This window comes from Ahaetulla prasina, chromosome 1 (genome assembly GCF_028640845.1).
Source record: "Ahaetulla prasina isolate Xishuangbanna chromosome 1, ASM2864084v1, whole genome shotgun sequence".
NCBI lineage: Eukaryota > Metazoa > Chordata > Lepidosauria > Squamata > Colubridae > Ahaetulla > Ahaetulla prasina.
The window spans coordinates 192,517,974-192,536,741 of NC_080539.1; the positions used below are offsets into that span (position 1 = coordinate 192,517,974).

At 38.4% G+C, this 18,768-nt stretch overlaps 1 protein-coding gene across 6 annotated transcripts in view; it reads left to right on the forward strand.

Annotated features, from left to right (window-relative positions):
• IKZF2 (IKAROS family zinc finger 2) overlaps positions 1-18,768 on the forward strand; it is a 132,231-nt gene that overhangs the window by 92,831 nt on the left and 20,632 nt on the right. For all 6 annotated transcript variants that reach the window (XM_058186138.1, XM_058186114.1, XM_058186129.1 and 3 more), the window contains one exon: positions 11,221-11,358. In XM_058186138.1, coding sequence (XP_058042121.1) covers positions 11,221-11,358 — 138 coding nt within the window. The remainder of the gene's footprint in view (positions 1-11,220; positions 11,359-18,768) is intronic.

The window sequence follows — 18,768 nt, forward strand, 5'->3', positions numbered from 1 at the left end:
TGGTCATGTGACTGGGTGGGCATGGCTATGTGCATAGGGACTACTCAGAGGGCTGAAAAAGTCATTTCTGACCGGTCCTCGCACTTTTGACCAGTCCTCACACTTATGACTATCCTCACATTTATGCCCATTCTTAACAACTGTGTCACTCATTTCACAACTGCTTTTCTTCACCAAGCTTACAAGATAGGGCGCAAAACGTAAAATGTGAAGACAGTTGTAAGTGTGAGGACTGGTCAAAAGTGTGAGGAATGAAGCAAAGGAGCAAACAGAGTATCTGTTGCTTGTTAAACCAATTACCAGAACAAATAGACACAGGAACTAGTCAGATTTCCCAAGCTGCTTCTTTTCAGCAACAGAGATTAACTTTTTTCCTTCCAAACAAAGCTGAATAGGGAAAATTATCTCATCACTAAACACAAGATTAAACATCACCAAGCACAGAATTAAACTTCCCCAAAAACCAATTTTAGACCAAAAGTCAGAAAGGGTATTAAACTCATATTTGAATGTCTATCTAGCCAATAAGCCTTGCTGAATGTTGGTTCCTTGTCCTTAAAAGCTCCTGCTTTGTTATTCAATTATTTCTTCTTTAAAAAAAAAAAAAACAGAGAAATTCTGGAATCGCAAGTGACAGTAAGTCTAGGCGCACTGCCAAGAATGTAATAAGGGTTAATAGTGAGGCAGTTTCTGTAAGCAGGGCAATAAAGATTAAGCTAGGAAACAACACCAGAAAGTTGTAATTCCTTACAGGATTAATCCTGTAAAGTGGAAAAAAACAAAAGGAGATTTCTTCCATCAGTTGGTTCTATCAAACCGGTAGAATCCCACCACTGCTTAAGAGGCTTTCACAAAGAAGAGGGAATTGGCTGATTCTCCCAAAACTCCTGAGGACATGACAAGAAGCAATGGGTAGAAATGGGTAGAAGTGTGGCAAGATGGGTGCCAAACAAATTTAATAAATAAAAAATAATCACAATCACTGGAGCAGTTTGCCTCCCAGAGTTGTGAGTACTCCATCATTGGAGGTTTTCAAGAAAAAATTAGACATCCATTTGTCTGGGATTGTATAAGGTCTCCTGCCTTGGGCAAGGGGTTGGACTAGAATACCTGCAGGGTCCCTTCCAGCTCTATGATTCATGATTCTATATGAAAGCAATTAACTTTTTGCCAACATCTTCAAGCATATGAATGGAGGCTTACACCTAGATATTTCTAGCTGAATTGATGTCAAATATATAGGTTGAAGTTAGAAAATTGAAAAGTGTAATTGTAAAGCAAGTTTTGACCTGTAGGATATACAGTCAGGATAGAGCATCCGTAAAAGGAAAAGGTTTATTACACTTCATTTGAAAGTGATTGTGAGGAGCAATGGAAAAAAAGCAAGAGACATTGTAATAACCGAAGGGGGACTGTTTTTAAAAAAAATAAAATCCAGGTAATCTTCTGAATAAGCTACCGTAATAGCCAATAAAGGTGTAAGATGATTGAGTGTTTTTTAAACAAGACAAACATCACTGAAAAAAATATAATATGGAAATATTCAAGGAAATATTCATAGGAAAGTCAACAAGAAATAAAAATGGAGAAAAATATACTACTCCTAACCCTTTTACATACAGTATTAGTTTTGTAGAGTGATGGAAAGATTTGCAGAGAGAGAATATGTTTATGAACCATCTCCATTAGAGAATGCAGTATGAACAGCAGTTGACCAGCTATTAAGTAGAAAAATGAAAAGGTACAAATGAAAAACCCACTGAATTGTTTAAAGCTGCAGAAGAGAAAGTTAACTGTCTCAATAAATATAGAACAAGATTGGGTGGCCTTGGAAAATATTAGTGTCCATATCTATATGAAAGAATGGAAATATATAAGATTTGCTGCAAAAGGTTGACCCATTGCATTAATTCTTCATGCAAATAAAGTCTTGATTAAAATCTTTCAAAGCAGAATTCAACCATACATGAACAGAGAAATGACAAATGAACAGACAGGTTTCAGAAAAGACTGAAGGACATGAAAGCAGAGAACTAAATTAAGATGAATGGAAACAATGAATAATATGAGAATATAAGGAAGAGTTTTAGTTTTGTTTCATTGCCTATACAACAAGGCTTTTGTGTACATCATGGCAAAATTTGGAACGTATTAGTTAATGGCTGGGCCAAAAGGAATTTGTTCCTCTATTTTCTGAGGATCCCTAAAATAAATAAAGAACTTTTGTAAGGAACTGAGTCTGGAGAAATTGATTGGCTCAAATTGGACTCAATGGATGAAAAATAGATATATGTATATTCCTTTATATCTATTTAAAGTACAAAATATTTAAAACATAACATACCTTTGAAATTACTTTCTGTGAGGTGCAGTAGTGAGTAATAGGGCTGGGGAAGCATTTGGAAAAAATGTTACCACAAGTGAAGCAAGGGAAGGGAAGAATCTTTTCTCATCCTTCAAGTGCTTCATCAATGGTCTATTAAATTAATGAGTAAACAACTGGAAAAAAATATTATTATAAATTATTTGTATGATACAGAATTTTTCAGTTACTTCAAAGGCACTGATATGGCCTTAAGTAACAAGCAGCTCTTTTATCTAGTATAATGTCCCCACTTTTAGGAAGAGCCACCTGATAATCTACATAAAACTTGATTAGTAATTCTCTTGTCCTTTTGTCTTGTTGGTGCTGAAAGGAGCACTTGGAACTCAGCAATATGTTCAGGTCACTTTATATTAGAACTTTTACCTGTTCTACAGACCCACTTTATACATTGTTTTTTAAAAATGTAGACAATCTCATTTCAATATGTATGTGAACTTTTATTTGTGTGACTTTTCATAGTGGTCTTTCCTCTGTATTTAATTTAAACAACACATGTTATAAAGTTTCTGGAAGTGCATATGACTTAAAACACAAATGACATCAGAATTAACATTTTAAAAAAAGCAACCCCATGATTTCTAGCTGGAACATCAGGTTCCAGTATAAAGTAAAATTAAGGATTATCTAGCAAAATATGTCAGTCTGTAAGAACAATAGGGCTGTGCAAATCTTTATAAGGTGCCACACATTTTATGTGAATTGAACAGGAGGAAGATCAGAAAACTCCCTTTGGCAATTACTATAAAATAAAATTTGAGAAGACCTTTATTCTGCAGCAATTGACAAAGTGTTTCAAGGTAAAGCAGCCGTCAAGAACACTGCTGTTCAGCATGTAGCTTTCATAGTACATGCCAAATCTGCATCGGCAGGCTGCCTTTGGCAAATGCTGCAGGGACTCACATCACTTGCCAAATTGCCTCCAAGCTGTACAGCTTTAGCAAAATCTAAGACTATCTGAAATGGATACCAAACCTGCCCAGCTTGTGGCCCTCACAATATATCCAGGCTGGGTGACTTCAGCAAATCTTGCAGGAATCTTCATAGCTGGCCAGCCTGGAAATCCCACAGTATGCACCACTCTCCCCAAGCCTGGATATACTTTGACCAGTGCTGGGTGAGGAAGGTCAAGAAAAGCCTTTTCCTCACCCAAATGGCTTCTCACTCAAAGAGCATGTTGTGGAGACAAGCTGTATTGTCTCACTTTGGCATTGCCTTCATGTCACATAGCTTCCATTGAAGTAAATGTAACTTATCTTATTCAGGCCTAAAAAAAGAGCTACCTGTTGGGAACAAAATATCAGTGCTGTATCCAATAAGCCAATTTCAGAAGAACATGTCATAGTGTTCTGGGATCCATAACAGAAATGGCCTTTTGCCAAATTCCTCATTTCCACTGGTAGAAGGAACACTGAATTGAGTTTCTCTGTGAGAATTTGCATGACAGAAGTTAGTTTGTATTCTATACTGTATGCAATTACTGTGAAGAAGAAAGCCATCAATATTTTTGTCCTTCAAAGTTCAACTTAATTACATTGAGAGGTTAACTGATAGGCATTGCTAAATATATCTGCTATGATTTGGTTGTAATTTTTTTAAAAAAAGAGAGATGTTACTAGTATGGAATAACTCAGTGGTGAAATCTGAACCAGTTTACTACCAGTTTGCTGGCTGTGCATGCGTGCTATGCGCATGCATGCACAGTGCGCACCATGTGCCTCACAATGTGAGGTGCATGCACACAGTGCACGCCAGAAGGAGGCAAGGGGTAAGCAGAACAGCAAGGGGTGTGTGAACAGCTGTGGTGTGCGATCTTTCTTTTTACCTTATAAAAGCATTTTTTTACAACCTGTTTGGGTGAATAGGTTGTAAAAAATGCTTTTAAAAGGTAAAAAAAGGCTCTGATGATCAGGCAGCTCAGCTGTGATCGTCAGACCCTTTTTTTAACTTTTAAAAGCATTTTTTACTACCTAATCACCCAAATAGGTTGTAAAAATGCTTTTAAAAGGTAAAAAAAGGCTCTGATGATCAGGCAGCTCAGCTGTGATCGTCAGACCCTTTTTTTAACTTTTAAAAGCATTTTTTACTACCTAATCACCCAAATAGGTTGTAAAAATGCTTTTAAAAGGTAAAAAAAGGCTCTGACGATCACAGCTGACTTGCCTGATTGTCAGAGCCTTTTTTTTACCTTTTAAAACCATTTTTTAAAAAGAAGCAGTAAGTGGGCAACCGGGCGATTGAGTGGTCGGGGGGGGGGGCAGGGATTTTTGCTATGGGTTCTCTGAATCACCCACCACCATAGCTACCGGATCAGCCAATCCAGTCGGAACCAGGAGTGTTTCACTCCTGGAATAAGTACTCTGCTTATATTGATGATGCTGTGATCCATTAGATTTATTTTTTCCCAAATAATATGGTTTCAGTAATCAAGATTTTTTATAGGTGATTGGACAGATGCAGTGAGAAAAATACAAATTAACTAGAGTTCAGTCTTATTTTTAACAATGTTGATATATATTAAAAGAAAGAAAGAAAAGAGATCTTCAAATGTCAATTGATTTCTTGAGAAATTTTAGGGGTATCACAAATATTCATAGCAATACTTAATACAATTTTATTTGTTTGTTTGGTATGGCTGTCCTGTCTCTATGCCCACATTAGATTGTAGGTTGAATGTTTGTATATAGTTAGTTATTTACATTTGTATTGGAAAATTAGTTGTATCTTGCAATGGGCACATGTCCTGTTTCACAAAATTCATTCTTCCGCTTGAAGGAAGGAAGACTCTTAAATTATCCATTCCATTTCTCTTTTAAAATGAAAAAAACTCCCCTGAAGGCATATTACAATCTTTGTCCAGGTGCTTCCATTGCTTTTTATACAGCAGATAAAAGTTATTGCTCCATGTTCTATGATAGCAACAGCTTTCTTAGTCTAGGTTATTAATAGTCTTACTTCACAACTTCATTTGTCACCTATAATGTAGTCTTATTGCATATAGCTAGAAAGATGAAGGCAATTTAATACTTTCAAGGAAAATACAAGTTCAAACAAACATCTTGGCAGGGATTATTCAAACAAATTAAGATTTATATTCAAATTGTGGCCCTTGAGCCCTTGGCAAATTGCCCATCTATTCCTTGATGTTAAGCAAAGAACTTACTTTAACACAAGGAAAATGATGATGTAATCAAAATCACTTGTATACATAGACAGGTCTATTCAGTTTTTGCTCTTCAATAGACAAAATTCTATAGAATTATGGCTATATGGATTTTGAAAACCTCATTCCACACCAGCTCCAGGTTTTGGGAGGCTCCTTTGTCCTGACATGCAGTGTTGTTCCATCATTCCTCTGATCCATCTCCGCTGATCTCAGTGAATAAATAAATGTCAAATAAATGATCAATCAGCAACAAGGAGAAGGAAGAGAAAGGGCTCTATCCTGGAATGAAAGGAAACTGTTTAAGGCCGCTGAATCCAATCTCTTGCTCCATGCAAGAATACAGATTAGAGTCTCTGCATAGACAACTGGTTAACCTTTCCTTGAAAGCATCCAGTTCAAGGAAGGTGACTATCTTTCCCACTGTAGATCTTAAGAAACTTTTTGTAAGAATCTGCCTTCTCGAAACTGAAATCCACTGATTTGTGCCCTGCTCTCGGGTTCAAGGGAAATGGATTTTGAGTCTATAAGTGACATCCTTTCCAATATTTGAAGAGTACTTTCTGTCATAGTTTCTCTGAGTTTTCTTTTCTGACTGGACTACATGAGTGTTTACAGATTTTTGTATAGTGCAAGCGTTGGAATTGAAATCTATTTCATAACTGAGATCAATTAATAATTCCAAATTATTTTTCCAGACTGGAACACTCAACCAAATTCAACAGGATAATATTCATTATGAAAAGTGTTAAATCCTGCATCTAGGTAGGAAAATCTAAAGAATAGTATAGGTTTAAGGAAGCCTGGCTTCAGAGAAGGATCAAGTTTTCCTGCAAGTAATGTAACACAGCCACTCAATAAACCAATGAAAACTCTTACTGCATTGACAGAAACTTAGCATCAAGATCACAACACATAATACTTCCACATATTCTTGTTAATCCACATTTGAAAAATGTGTGTCCAATTCTGGGTGCCATACTTAAAATGAACATGCGGAGACTGAAAGGTTCAGAAGTTCAAAGAAGAGTAATCCAGAAGAATGTAGCAGGTAAGATATTGAATCAGTAATGGGGAGCAGGTTCTTAAACATTTAGCACCATTCCATTGGATACAAACAGAGGTGGGCTTCACATAATTTAACAACTGGTGCAAAACCAAAAATGTGAGAGCGACAATATGCTTGTAGCTTGTGCTTGCGGCACTGATATGACTAAGGGTAACCTTATATAGCCACCTATCTCCACAACCCCCATCTCAGACACACCAACAACAGCCAAGCCTCCTACAACTGACCCCATTTCATTGGGTTCACAACCCCTAGTGATCACAGAAAAGGAAGTGCAGGACCTATTTCACAGACAAAAGCCAGGAAAAGCTCCAGGCCCAGACAAGATAACTCCTTCTTGCTTAAAAGTCTGTGCTGACCAATTGGCCCCCATCTTTACCCATATTTTCAATAAATCACTAGAGATGTGTTATGTTCCTTCTTGCTTCAAATGCTCTACCATCATCCCAGTGCCGAAGAAGCCCACCATCAAGGAACTGAATGACTACAGACCAGTTGCTTTAACATCTGTAGTCATGAAAACCTTTGAAAGGCTAGTGCTTTCCTACCTGAAAACCATCACGGATCCGCTGTTAGACCCCTTGCAATTTGCATACCGAGCAAATAGATCAACAGATGATGCTGTTAATATGGCTCTGCACTACATCCTACAACATCTTGAGTCTCCAAAGACCTATGCAAGGGTCCTTTTTGTAGACTTTAGTTCAGCATTCAATACCATCATTCCAGACATTCTTCTAACTAAGCTAAACCAGCTACAGGTACCGGAACAGACTTGTAAGTGGATCACAAGCTTCCTAACAAACAGGAAGCAGCAGGTGAAGCTAAGCAAGATCACATCAAATACCTGTACAATTAGCACAGGGGCCCCCCAAGGCTGTGTGCTCTCCCCACTTCTCTTCTCTTTGTATACTAATGACTGCATCTCCAATGATCCATCTGTTAAGCTACTGAAGTTCGCAGATGACACAACAGTGATTGGTCTCATTCGAGACAATGACGAATCCGTATATAGACGAGAGGTCGAACGACCAGCCTTGTGATGCAACCAAAACAATCTGGAACTGAACACACTCAAAACCGTAGAAATGGTGGTAGACTTTAGGAGAAACCCTTCCATACTTCCACCTCTCACAATACTTGACAACACAGTATCAACAGTAGAAACCTTCAAATTTCTAGGTTCTATCATATCGCAAGATCTCAAATGGACAGCTAACATCAAAAACATCATTAAAAAAGGACAACAAAGAATGTTCTTTCTGCGCCAACTCAGTAAGCTCACACTGCCCAAGGAGCTGCTGAATCAATTCTACAGAGGAATTATTGAGTCTGTCATTTGCACCTCTATAACTGTCTGGTTCGGTTCTGCAACCCAACAAGAAAAACACAGACTTCAGAGGATAATTAGAACTGCAGAAAAAATAATTGCTACCAACCTGCCTTCCATTGAGGACCTGTATACTGCACGAATCAAGAAGAGGGCCTTGAAAATATTTGCAGATCCCTCGCATCCTGGACATAAACTGTTTCAACTCCTACCCTCAAAACGACGCTATAGAGCACTGCACACCAGAACAACTAGACACAAGAACAGTTTCTTCCCGAAGGCCATCACTCTGCTAAACAAATAATTCCATCAACACTGTCAGACTATTTACTGAATCTGCACTACTATTAATAGTTTCATAGTTCCCATCACCAATCTCTTTCCACTTATGACTATATGACTATAACTTGTTGCTGGCAATCCTCATGATTTATATTGATATATTGACCATCAATTGTGTTGTAAATGTTGTACCTTGATGAACGTATCTTTTTTTTTATGTACACTGAGAGCATATGCACCAAGACAAATTCCTTGTGTGTCCAATCACACTTGGCCAATAAAATTCTATTCTATTCTATTCTACTTGGCCAATAAAAAATTCTATTCTATTCTATTCTATTCTATTCTAGTTTCCATCCGTTGCTTCTTAAAAGCCTTTTAAGAATTTAAAAAATGTCCACTGGTTAATTGTTCTCACTTTCAGGAAATTTCTCACTACTACATTGGATTGTAAATTTACATTGTGTTGTAAATGTTGTACCTTGATGAACGTATCTTTTCTTTTATGTACACTGAGAGCATATGCACCAAGACAAATTCCTTGTGTGTCCAATCACACTTGGCCAATAAAAATTATATTCTATTCTATTCTATACAAGTCTAAGTGCTATTCCTATTGCTACAGTACATTGAAATCTCAAACTCTTCTCTTTTTTGATGCAAAAAAATGTGTTTAAGCTGCATGATTTGAAACACTGGGTCTAGCTGCATGAATGCAATCCATTTTATAAATAATCTGAACACAGTATTTTCAGGATCTATACACATTTTTTTTTTTAATTTACATTTATATCCCGCCCTTCTCCGAAGACTCAGGGCGGCTTACAGTGTACATATGTTTTGTAGAAGTAATGCAGTGAAGTAGAGAAAAGGTAAATGGATAAATATTACAGAAGAGAATAGGTTTATATGTTTGTTTTTAGTTATAGTATCAAGTGACCATTGATACTCAGCAATCACCCATCTCCTCCCACTTATGACTGTATGACTGTAATCTTGTTGCTGGTATCCTTTGAGTTTGACCCTGTGGCTCCCGAGGACATGGACAGGTTGTTGGGTAGGTTGAATGCCACCACGTGTTTACTGGACCCGTGCCCCTCTTGGTTGGTGCTGGCCACTCGAGAGGTGACACGAGGCTGGCTCCAGGCGATTACGACCGCTTCTTTGGTGGAGGGTGTCTTCCCGGCCGCCTTGAAAGAGGCGGTGGTGAGGCCCCTCCTTAAGAAGCCGTCCCTGGACCCGGCTGTTTTAGGTAATTATCGTCCGGTCTCCAACCTTCGCTTCGCGGCGAAGGTTGTAGAGAGTATGGTGGCATATCAATTTCCCTTGCACCTGGATGAAACTGTCTATCTAGACCCGTTCCAGTCCGGTTTTCGGCCCGGTTACAGCACGGAGACGGCTTTGGTCGCGTTGGTGGATGATCTCTGGAGGGCCAGGGATAGGGGTTGCTCCTCTGCCCTGGTCCTATTAGACCTCTCAGCGGCCTTCGATACCATCGACCATGGTATCCTGCTGCGCCGGTTGGAGGGATTGGGAGTGGGAGGCACCGTTTATCGGTGGTTCTCCTCCTATCTCTCCGACCGGTCGCAGTCGGTGTTGACAGGGGGGCAGAGGTCGGCCCCGAGGCGCCTCACTTGTGGGGTGCCGCAGGGGTCGATCCTCTCGCCCCTTCTGTTTAACATCTACATGAAGCCGCTGGGTGAGATCATCAGTGGTTTCGGTGTGAAGTACCAGCTGTATGCGGATGACACCCAGCTGTACTTTTCTACACCGGACCACCCCAACGAAGCTATCGAAGTGCTGCCCCGGTGCCTGGAGGCCGTCCGGGTCTGGATGGGGAGAAACAGGCCCAAGCTCAATCCCTCCAAGACAGAGTGGCTGTGGATGCCGGCATCCCGGTACAGTCAGCTAAATCCGCGGCTGACCATCGGTGGCGAGTCATTGGCCCCGATGGAAAGGGTCCGCAACTTAGGCGTCCTCCTGGATGAATGGCTGTCTCTAGAAGATCATCTGACGGCCGTCTCCAGGAGAGCGTTCTACCAGGTTCGCCTGGTACGCCAGTTGCGCCCCTTTCTGGACCGGGATGCCCTATGCACGGTCACTCACGCACTCATGACGTCTCGCCTGGATTACTGCAATGCTCTCTACATGGGGCTCCCCTTGAAGGGCATCCGGAGGCTACAGTTAGTCCAGAATGCGGCTGCGCGGGTGATAGATGGAGCCCCTCGTGGCTCCCGTATAACACCCATCCTGCGCAGGCTGCACTGGCTACCTGTGGCTTTCCGGGTGCGCTTCAAGGTTCTGGTGACCACCTTTAAAGCGCTCCATGGCATTGGGCCGGGTTACTTACGGGACCGCCTACTGCTACCAAATATCTCTCACCGACCCGTGCGCTCTCACAGAGAGGGTCTCCTCAGGGTGCCGTCAGCGCGGCAATGTCGTCTGGCGACGCCCAGGGGAAGGGCCTTCTCTGTGGGGGCCCCCACCCTCTGGAATGAACTACCCCCCGGACTTCGTCAGCTTTCGGACCTCCGGACCTTCCGCCGCGGGCTTAAAACATATTTATTTAACTGTGCAGGACTGAGCTAGATTTTAAATTATCGGTTTTAAATTGGGTTTTATTCTATATTTTTAATTCTAAATTAACGGGCTTTTTAGAATAAGTTTTTTAAAATGTTTTTTATATTGTATTTATGTGTTTTTAAATGCCTGAGTCCTTCGGGAGATAGGGCGGTATATAAATTTGATTAAATAAATAAAATAATAAATAAATCCTTAAGATTTATATTGACTGTTTCCCTATGACTATCATTAAGTGTTGTACCTTATGATTCTTGATGAATGTATTGTTTGTGTTATGTACACCAAGAGCATATGCATCAAGACAAATTCCTTGTGTCACACTTGGCCAATAATAGAATTCTATTCTCTCTATTCTATTCTATACTCTTTCAATACTGAATTAACATAATAAAGTACTTTTCCCCCCACAGTAGGTAAACCTCATAAATGTAACTACTGTGGACGAAGCTACAAACAGCGCAGTTCTTTGGAGGAACACAAGGAACGCTGTCACAACTACCTTCAAAATGTCACCATAGAGGCCACGGGGCAAGTGATAAGTCATCATGGTGAGTGAAAATGTAGCAGATGTTGCTCTTGCTCTTACTAGCAATTTACAAAAAAGGGACAAATTATAAAGTTATAAACTCTCAACATTTGCAGAAGAAATAGCCTAACATCCTCAGAACTGTTTGGTGGAGGAAGCAAATGGTGGTTTTGAATTTTGATCCATATGCAACAAACTGGCCAACAGTTCTGTTGTTAACTTTGAGTAGGCCGGTGTCTCCCACACTTTCTTCCTACCCCTACACCCACTCCACTAAGGGGAGAGGGAGAGAATTTGGCCACAGGTGATTGATCTCCAAGATGGGAAAGTTTCTGCTGGTTAGAAGGATGACTTTGTTAATTTCCTTAAATTGAAAGACTGTAAAATGGCATTAATGAATATTGGCATATTATTTTGTTTTAACTAATGGATCATCTTGTGCACATAATATAGTATTTTAGGTATCATCGGTTGTTAAATCTGAGAACAGATATTTGTTACAATGCTATGCTTTTTCCCTTTAATTTCCACAAATGCAGTTTTTTTCCAAGTTCTTGATAACATAGTGCTATAGCAGATACGATGGGGACACTATGCTGTTCAGATCGAGCATTATAAAGTGCATTATTAGATTGATGATGTTGGCAGTTATTGTGAAAAAAATGAAAAATATTCTGCAGTGAAGCATCTGGATTAATATGCCTGAGATGTAGGTCAAGTTTTAAAAGCAAATTAAAAGAAACACAAATATCATTCAATGTAAATTTTTAAAACATGAACAAAAGAGACACTCAACTGTGTATTTTCATTGCCTAGTATAATGTAATCTAGTAAGTCTTCTGTGAACATTCTCATTAGTCTATCTGTATGTAATCCGTTAAAAGAGGGATAGGTAACTCATTCGCCAGAAGGCCATTGTAGAGACATCACTGGAAGTAAAATTTGGGGACTTTTTCTTTCAGAGTTACAAGGGATTAGAATGCAAAGGATGTTTTTAGAGGGCATATTACTCCCATTCTTAGCCTTAATTCTGAAAAAAAAAAACATCAAACAGAAAATCCATAGGAAAAAAGCAGCCATTTTCTTTGGAAGTGCAGTTTTGGGGGCTGCATATAGAGACCAAATGTAGCTATTAACTGCATATTTTTACCCAGTCAACTTGAAGAACAGGTATCTTACCCAGCAGATTTTGTTGTTGTTGTTTATATATCCAGTATACTAGTGTAATGCCCAGAGTGATCTATAGTTTGTGTAAGAGGGAGCAATGAGTTCACCAATGCCACTTTCAAGTTTTCAAGTATCGTTTGTTGATTATCACCTTATTCACCTTTCTTTGGAACTATAGGATTCTCCAGGGAAAGAGAGACTTCCTCCCCTTGATTCATACAGGCTTTAAACAGATGAAAGAGCTTTCCCTAGTATGGGAGAAAACTAGACGGGACCATTCATGGCCTCTATTTGAATCATTACAGACCTTTTTTGTGATATATTGTTTGGCAAACTTTGTCAATGTCTTTGTAAATTATAAGGAAAAAGAGGAAGGCACTACTTTGCCAATTTGGACATCCCAACAAAACTGTACAGTTTACAAAAAGCAAGCAAGAAAGAGAAAATCTGCATGCAAGAAGGAATGAAAACTGCAGTTGCTTTGCCAATCTATGGCCTCATTTTTGACCTGAGCATAGCAATCCACTCTCTCTGCCTTTTGATCTTCTTCAGTCATGCAGCAGACTTGGAAGCAGGTGACTGGTCTGCTGCATTGTTAGAAAATAAATCTATCTCTCTCTCTCTCTCTCCCTCCCTCCCTCCCTCCCTCTCTCTCACACTCTCATACACACAACTTTTTTTTTCTTGCATGATCATCTAAAAGAATAGGAATTATCTGTGACCAGGAACATGTAGTCAGGAATATGAGTGACTCAGGTTGGGGCTGGTCAATGACTGATATACAGTGACTGACTGAGTCAGGTCATCTGGACTTGTAATGCTACTTTGCTTTTGATGAATGAGCAGGAGAGATATTTTTTGCCTAGTATTTGACTCTTTCTGCTTCCTGTGTTGTATTTTCTGGTTTCAGAGTCCTGCAAGTATGGCTTTTATGCTTCTAGAATATGTGCCTGCATCTAGAGTTAAATTATAAAACAAGAAAATATATCTGGAAGTCACAGTTTTGAAAGTTTTACTCTTTTGTTTTTTATGTATGAGAAATAGTTCCATTTTGGTGGAAGTTTTGGCAAACTTAGAGGTATTAGATGTATAATGCCTGGCAAGTGATGGCTTCTCTTTTGCCAAGATTTCTAGTCAAACCCCTTTCCATGGTGGCTTTTAGTTATTCAGAGAACTTCTTCTCTGAAAAAGTTTGTGTCTGGATGTGTTTTCTAGTTTTTTATAGGCTATTTATTGTGCCCATTAGAATAGAATAGAATTTATTGGCCAAGTGTGATTGGACACACATGGAATTTGTTTTGGTGCATATGCTCTCAGTGTACATAAAAGAAAAAGAAAAAAAATAACTTCATCAAAGGTACAACATTTACAACACAAATGATGGTCATAGGTTGCAATTTAACCCTTAATGATAGCAACAAAAAGTTACAGTCATACAGTCATAAGTGGAAAGAGATTGGTGATGAAAACGATGAGAAGATTAATAGTAGTGTAGATTTAGTAAATAGTTTGACAGTGTTGAGGGAATTATTTATTTAGCAGAGTGATGGCCTTCGGGAAAAAAATGTTCTTGTGTCTAGTTGTTCTGGTGTACAATGCTCTATAGTGTCGTTTTGTTGGTAGGAGTTGAAACAGTTTATGTCCAGGATGTGAAGTAACAAGTATCTTCAACTGTTTATTTAAATTTATTTAAGGTTTCTCTGTGTCATTTTTAAATGTTGGAGGAGAGACTTGGTGCATGAAAGAACAAGGCTTATTTGAATAAATATTTAAACAACACAAAACAACATAATCCTCAGGAACAGTGTCCCATCACTTCAAACTTCTGTTCCACTTATACTTGCCTGAGTTACCTTGCTGGCTGACCCAGTTTTGATTTGGACTGTGGTACTGGAGCAGTATTCAGTACTCTCCATTCCAAAACATTATTGACTGAGATAATTTAAACACTGAGATCAGGGTAAGGGAAGTGAGTGAAGTGTGACAAATATTTCAACATTCTTTCTGGCCAAACAAAGCTATGGTATGTCTTTGTAACAGATGAAAAGCCTAAAAACAAAAAACCTGTACAATAGACCCCATATTGTGAAATACTATTTAAATACTTAAATACTAGGGTGATAATGTTATTTTCTCTGTGTCTTACTGTTTCGTTTAAAGTTCTTTAAGAAAACTTTCACAACAAATAGCACTATGAATTGTGAGAAGTTATCTGCAAAGAATAGATGCAAAATTAAAAAGCTAAAAGGGAGGTCCTATGGATATTTTGTTCACAAAGGATAAGCCCTGTTGAATATAGGGTACCTACTTTCAAGCCAGAATTTTGAAGACAAACATTTATCCAAACATCAAATAGTTGTTGATATCTCAATGGTTTTGACTTAAAGTTCATGATTATAGGGACACATATTTATAATCAATATTTTAATACACATTTTCAGTCCTTTTGAAAGTAAACATGAACTCTTGTTTGTGCTTCCATTTAAAGACAGTTGGATTCCCATAGAAAATGAAAATTTATTGTGTGTGTCTCAGCAAAAGTTGCCTGAACAAATGGTAACAAGGAAATAATTGAAATAGCAAATCTTTTTTCTTGGTAGCCTATTTATAAAATAAATATAAATTAATTATCAGTTGTGTCATTTCTGTGAACTGGAGGTTTTGCTAGAATGTTAAAGGGGATACCACTATTAAAGAGGACACCACCACTATCACCAAAGACACATATTGTAAGTTTATCTTAAATCAGCATATTTCAATCACACATATTGCAGAACATTCATAAGCAGTTAATTTTTTTAAAAAAGAGAGAGCTCAAAGAGATATGCCTTCAGAAAAAAGAAAATCCATAGAAAGAGAACAAAATGTTACAGGGCTCACCAGCCACTCTACTCCCAGGCCTGGGAAAATGGACAATTTTTCAGTACCTTCTGGACTATCATCAGGGTGGGAGCAAAATGGGTTTGTGGGGGATGATATTCAGGAGTTCTTCTATGCTCTCTGTCAGATTTTATGGGAGAAGAAAAATTATAGGAGATAGGCAGTCCCTCAAATAATCAGGCTGCATGATGTGAAATTTGTAGGTTGTATGACATAGGTTATAGTCAACTGGTAACCGGTGCAACTCATGAAGCAGTGGTGCTACATGGCCATACTTTGGGCTTATGAGAAATAGGTTTACCATTATTCTTTCTTACTGACCATACTGCCACATTTGAGAGCAGCAGCTGTTTCCAGGTATTTGGAAACCAAAGGCAGCCCCACGCAGAGCACATTGCAATAATCCATTTCATATAATGGAATGCCCCATCATATGACAATATCTACAGAAAGTGAGCTGACATGGGCAGCAGCATCTCAGGGGCAGGTCATCTGTTTAATTCATTTTCATGCTTCTTTACAGAAAACAAGTGGTAGCACCAATGGGTATGATAATGGTTTGCAAGTTTGATAGTTGAAGCTGATTAAATCAGAAGAGTGTACTCTAACGCTTACAGTGCTCAAGATGAGGCTTTTAGTATAAAGTCAACACTGCCTGTATATGTTGAAGGTACCAAATTACATTGACTGGCGTCTTCTGCCATATTTTCCCATCTATCTTCTGTTAGCTTTAGTATTGCAGAAACTCCATTAAAAAGGAAATAGCAAGAATGCAGCACCTTCTCTTTGCAAATGTGGATACAAAATGTATGATTGAAATTTAGGAAGAAGAGTTGTTCCTGTAAAAGGCAGATTATATTTTAGAGACATTCCTCTTTTTTTTACTGTTATTTCTGCTTTCAGAACCCTTCTGTCTCTTTTAAGGCAAGTCCAGTCAGGAATCATGCATTGTGCAATCTAGATTTTTCTAGCCTGAAATTGTTTGTGAAGCTGAATTACTTGGTAAGGTACATCAGTAAAAGTGGCTAGATTTAAATTGATGGGACTATAACTTAAACTTTAATTTTGTGTATTTGGAACATGGCTTTGCTTCAAATCCTATACTAATGTGCAAGTATTTGTGATGGATTTTTAAGAGTGGAATAGATCAAATCATAAAAATGTAGTCAGCAAGTTTTCTACTCTTAAGAAATTGTTAAGATTTATGAAATAAACTAGACTGGGTTGTCAGATTAGATTGAGCTAAAAAACAGATTTGTGATTGGGCATTCTCAACTGAAATCAATGGAATACAGACTGATGCACAGCCATATTAATTTGGTTAGCTGCACTCTTCTTGTCCTGTCCAGTTGGCATTCTTTAAAAAAGAATCTTCAAAATGTTTAGAATTCTTGTAGTTCAAAAATTAAAAATATACACAATACAACAGTTAATTTGTTTGTTGAAATACCTGTTTCAAAGTATCAGATGATCGGGTGTGGGTAAAAGAGGGCAACAATATTGACCATATTAACTGGATTAAATATCATTAAATGCAGAAAAAGAAAAACCAAGCAACTCTTCAACGTGAAATGCCAATAATTAAAATTTTTTTAGCTCTAGACCCTCTGTGTCTTGTAACATCCTCTGTTTTAGAAAAAGATGACTGGTTAAAATGATCTCTAAACGCCAAATTGAAGAGAGTTCCCACCTCTTGTGGGAAAAGAGATGGGAAGACATTAAAAGAGTAGCAAGATTAAAAAAACCACAACATAATATGAGAGAATTGAAGACTGGCCAGAGACTTGCTAGTACTTCTCTAATGGCTATATATCTATGAACCATGGTGGGAAAGAGAAAATGCAAAAGAGTTGTGGGGATTTAAGATTAATTTCTTACTCAGCCAATTCCATTTAGAAATATATATATATTTCCATATTTCTATTTCCATATACCATTGCTCCCAGAAGCACAAAGCTGAAGCCTGAAGATGACGAATGAGACTTCGTCGAAACGTCGCCAAGACACTTCCAATTTTACGCGGGAGAAAACCCGAATAACCAAAGATCTACATACACACACACACACACACACACACACACACACACACACACACACACACACACATATATATTTCTTAAAGTGCATAAAATTAAATGTAAATGAAAGTTATTTTCTATACTGTAATATATTTCTAGAAACCTATTGCTTTATGTGCAAAACATACTTCTGCTGCTATCTGCTTAGCCCAAAAGTCTGGAATGCTAACAAATTCAGTTCCCAAACTAGTCCATCCCAAAGCTTACAATTAACAATTCTAACTCCTTAAATTCAATATGACTAACTAATTTAGGAAAGTCAGTTTGGTAAAGTGGTAAAGGTATCAGGCTAGTAACTGGGAGCAATGGTGGGATTCAAATAATTTAACAACTGGTTTGCCCAGGGTTAGGTTGGCTAACATGGGAGGCGTGGCCCATTCCCATCCTCCAGCTCAGCCATACATGTGAGATGAGCCTCCCACGATAGCCAACCTGACCCTGGGTGAACTGGTTGTTAAATTAAACACACACACCCTCTATCAAAGTGGATTCTGGGAGATGCACTGCAATGGAGAAATGGGAAATGGAGTGGCCGGCACAAGGGAAGGAAGAGGAGCAGGGAGAAGAAAGAGGGAAAGAGGCCTCCTCCTTCTCTTGTGCTGGCTGTTCCACTGCCCGTTTCTCCATTGCAGCGCAGATCCACTTTGATAGTGTGTGTGTGTGTGTGTGTGTGGGTAATTTAACAACTGGTTCACTTGAACAGGTATGAACCAGCTGAATACCACCACTGACTGGGAGACTGAGTTGTCCCAGTAGGGAGAAGCCAACTGGATGACCTCAGGCCAGTCATTCACTTCCATCACTAGGAAGCAGACAAGGGCAAATCACTATTTGCCAAGAAAACTGCAGAAACTAGGTCAGGCAATCACCATGAGTCAAAAATTGATCTGAAGCGCCCCCCCCCCCCAAGAAGTATAATATTCCATTGTCAAATTAAGTATAAAATTGTCAAATTAAGTATAAAATAGTTATTATTCATGAATAGATTTGTATAAAATTAAAAAAGCAACTGTATACGGAGTATAAGTATTGAAGGAATTTGGTTATGATCTGGCCAAACCCTTATGTTTTAAGTTTTGTTTTTGTTTTTTGAGAAATCCCAGTGAACAGATAAAATTCCATCAATTTACAGATCAATTAATCTTACAGTGTTAACGGGAAGATTCTAAATCATAAATCAATTACTCAATAAATGATCAAATAATCCATTAGTTCATCTGTAAGCCCCATAAATATCATGCAGTGATTAGTCTCTATTTATCAAAAAGAAGTCTTGCTTAACTATTATTTCATTTTTGATAAAATAA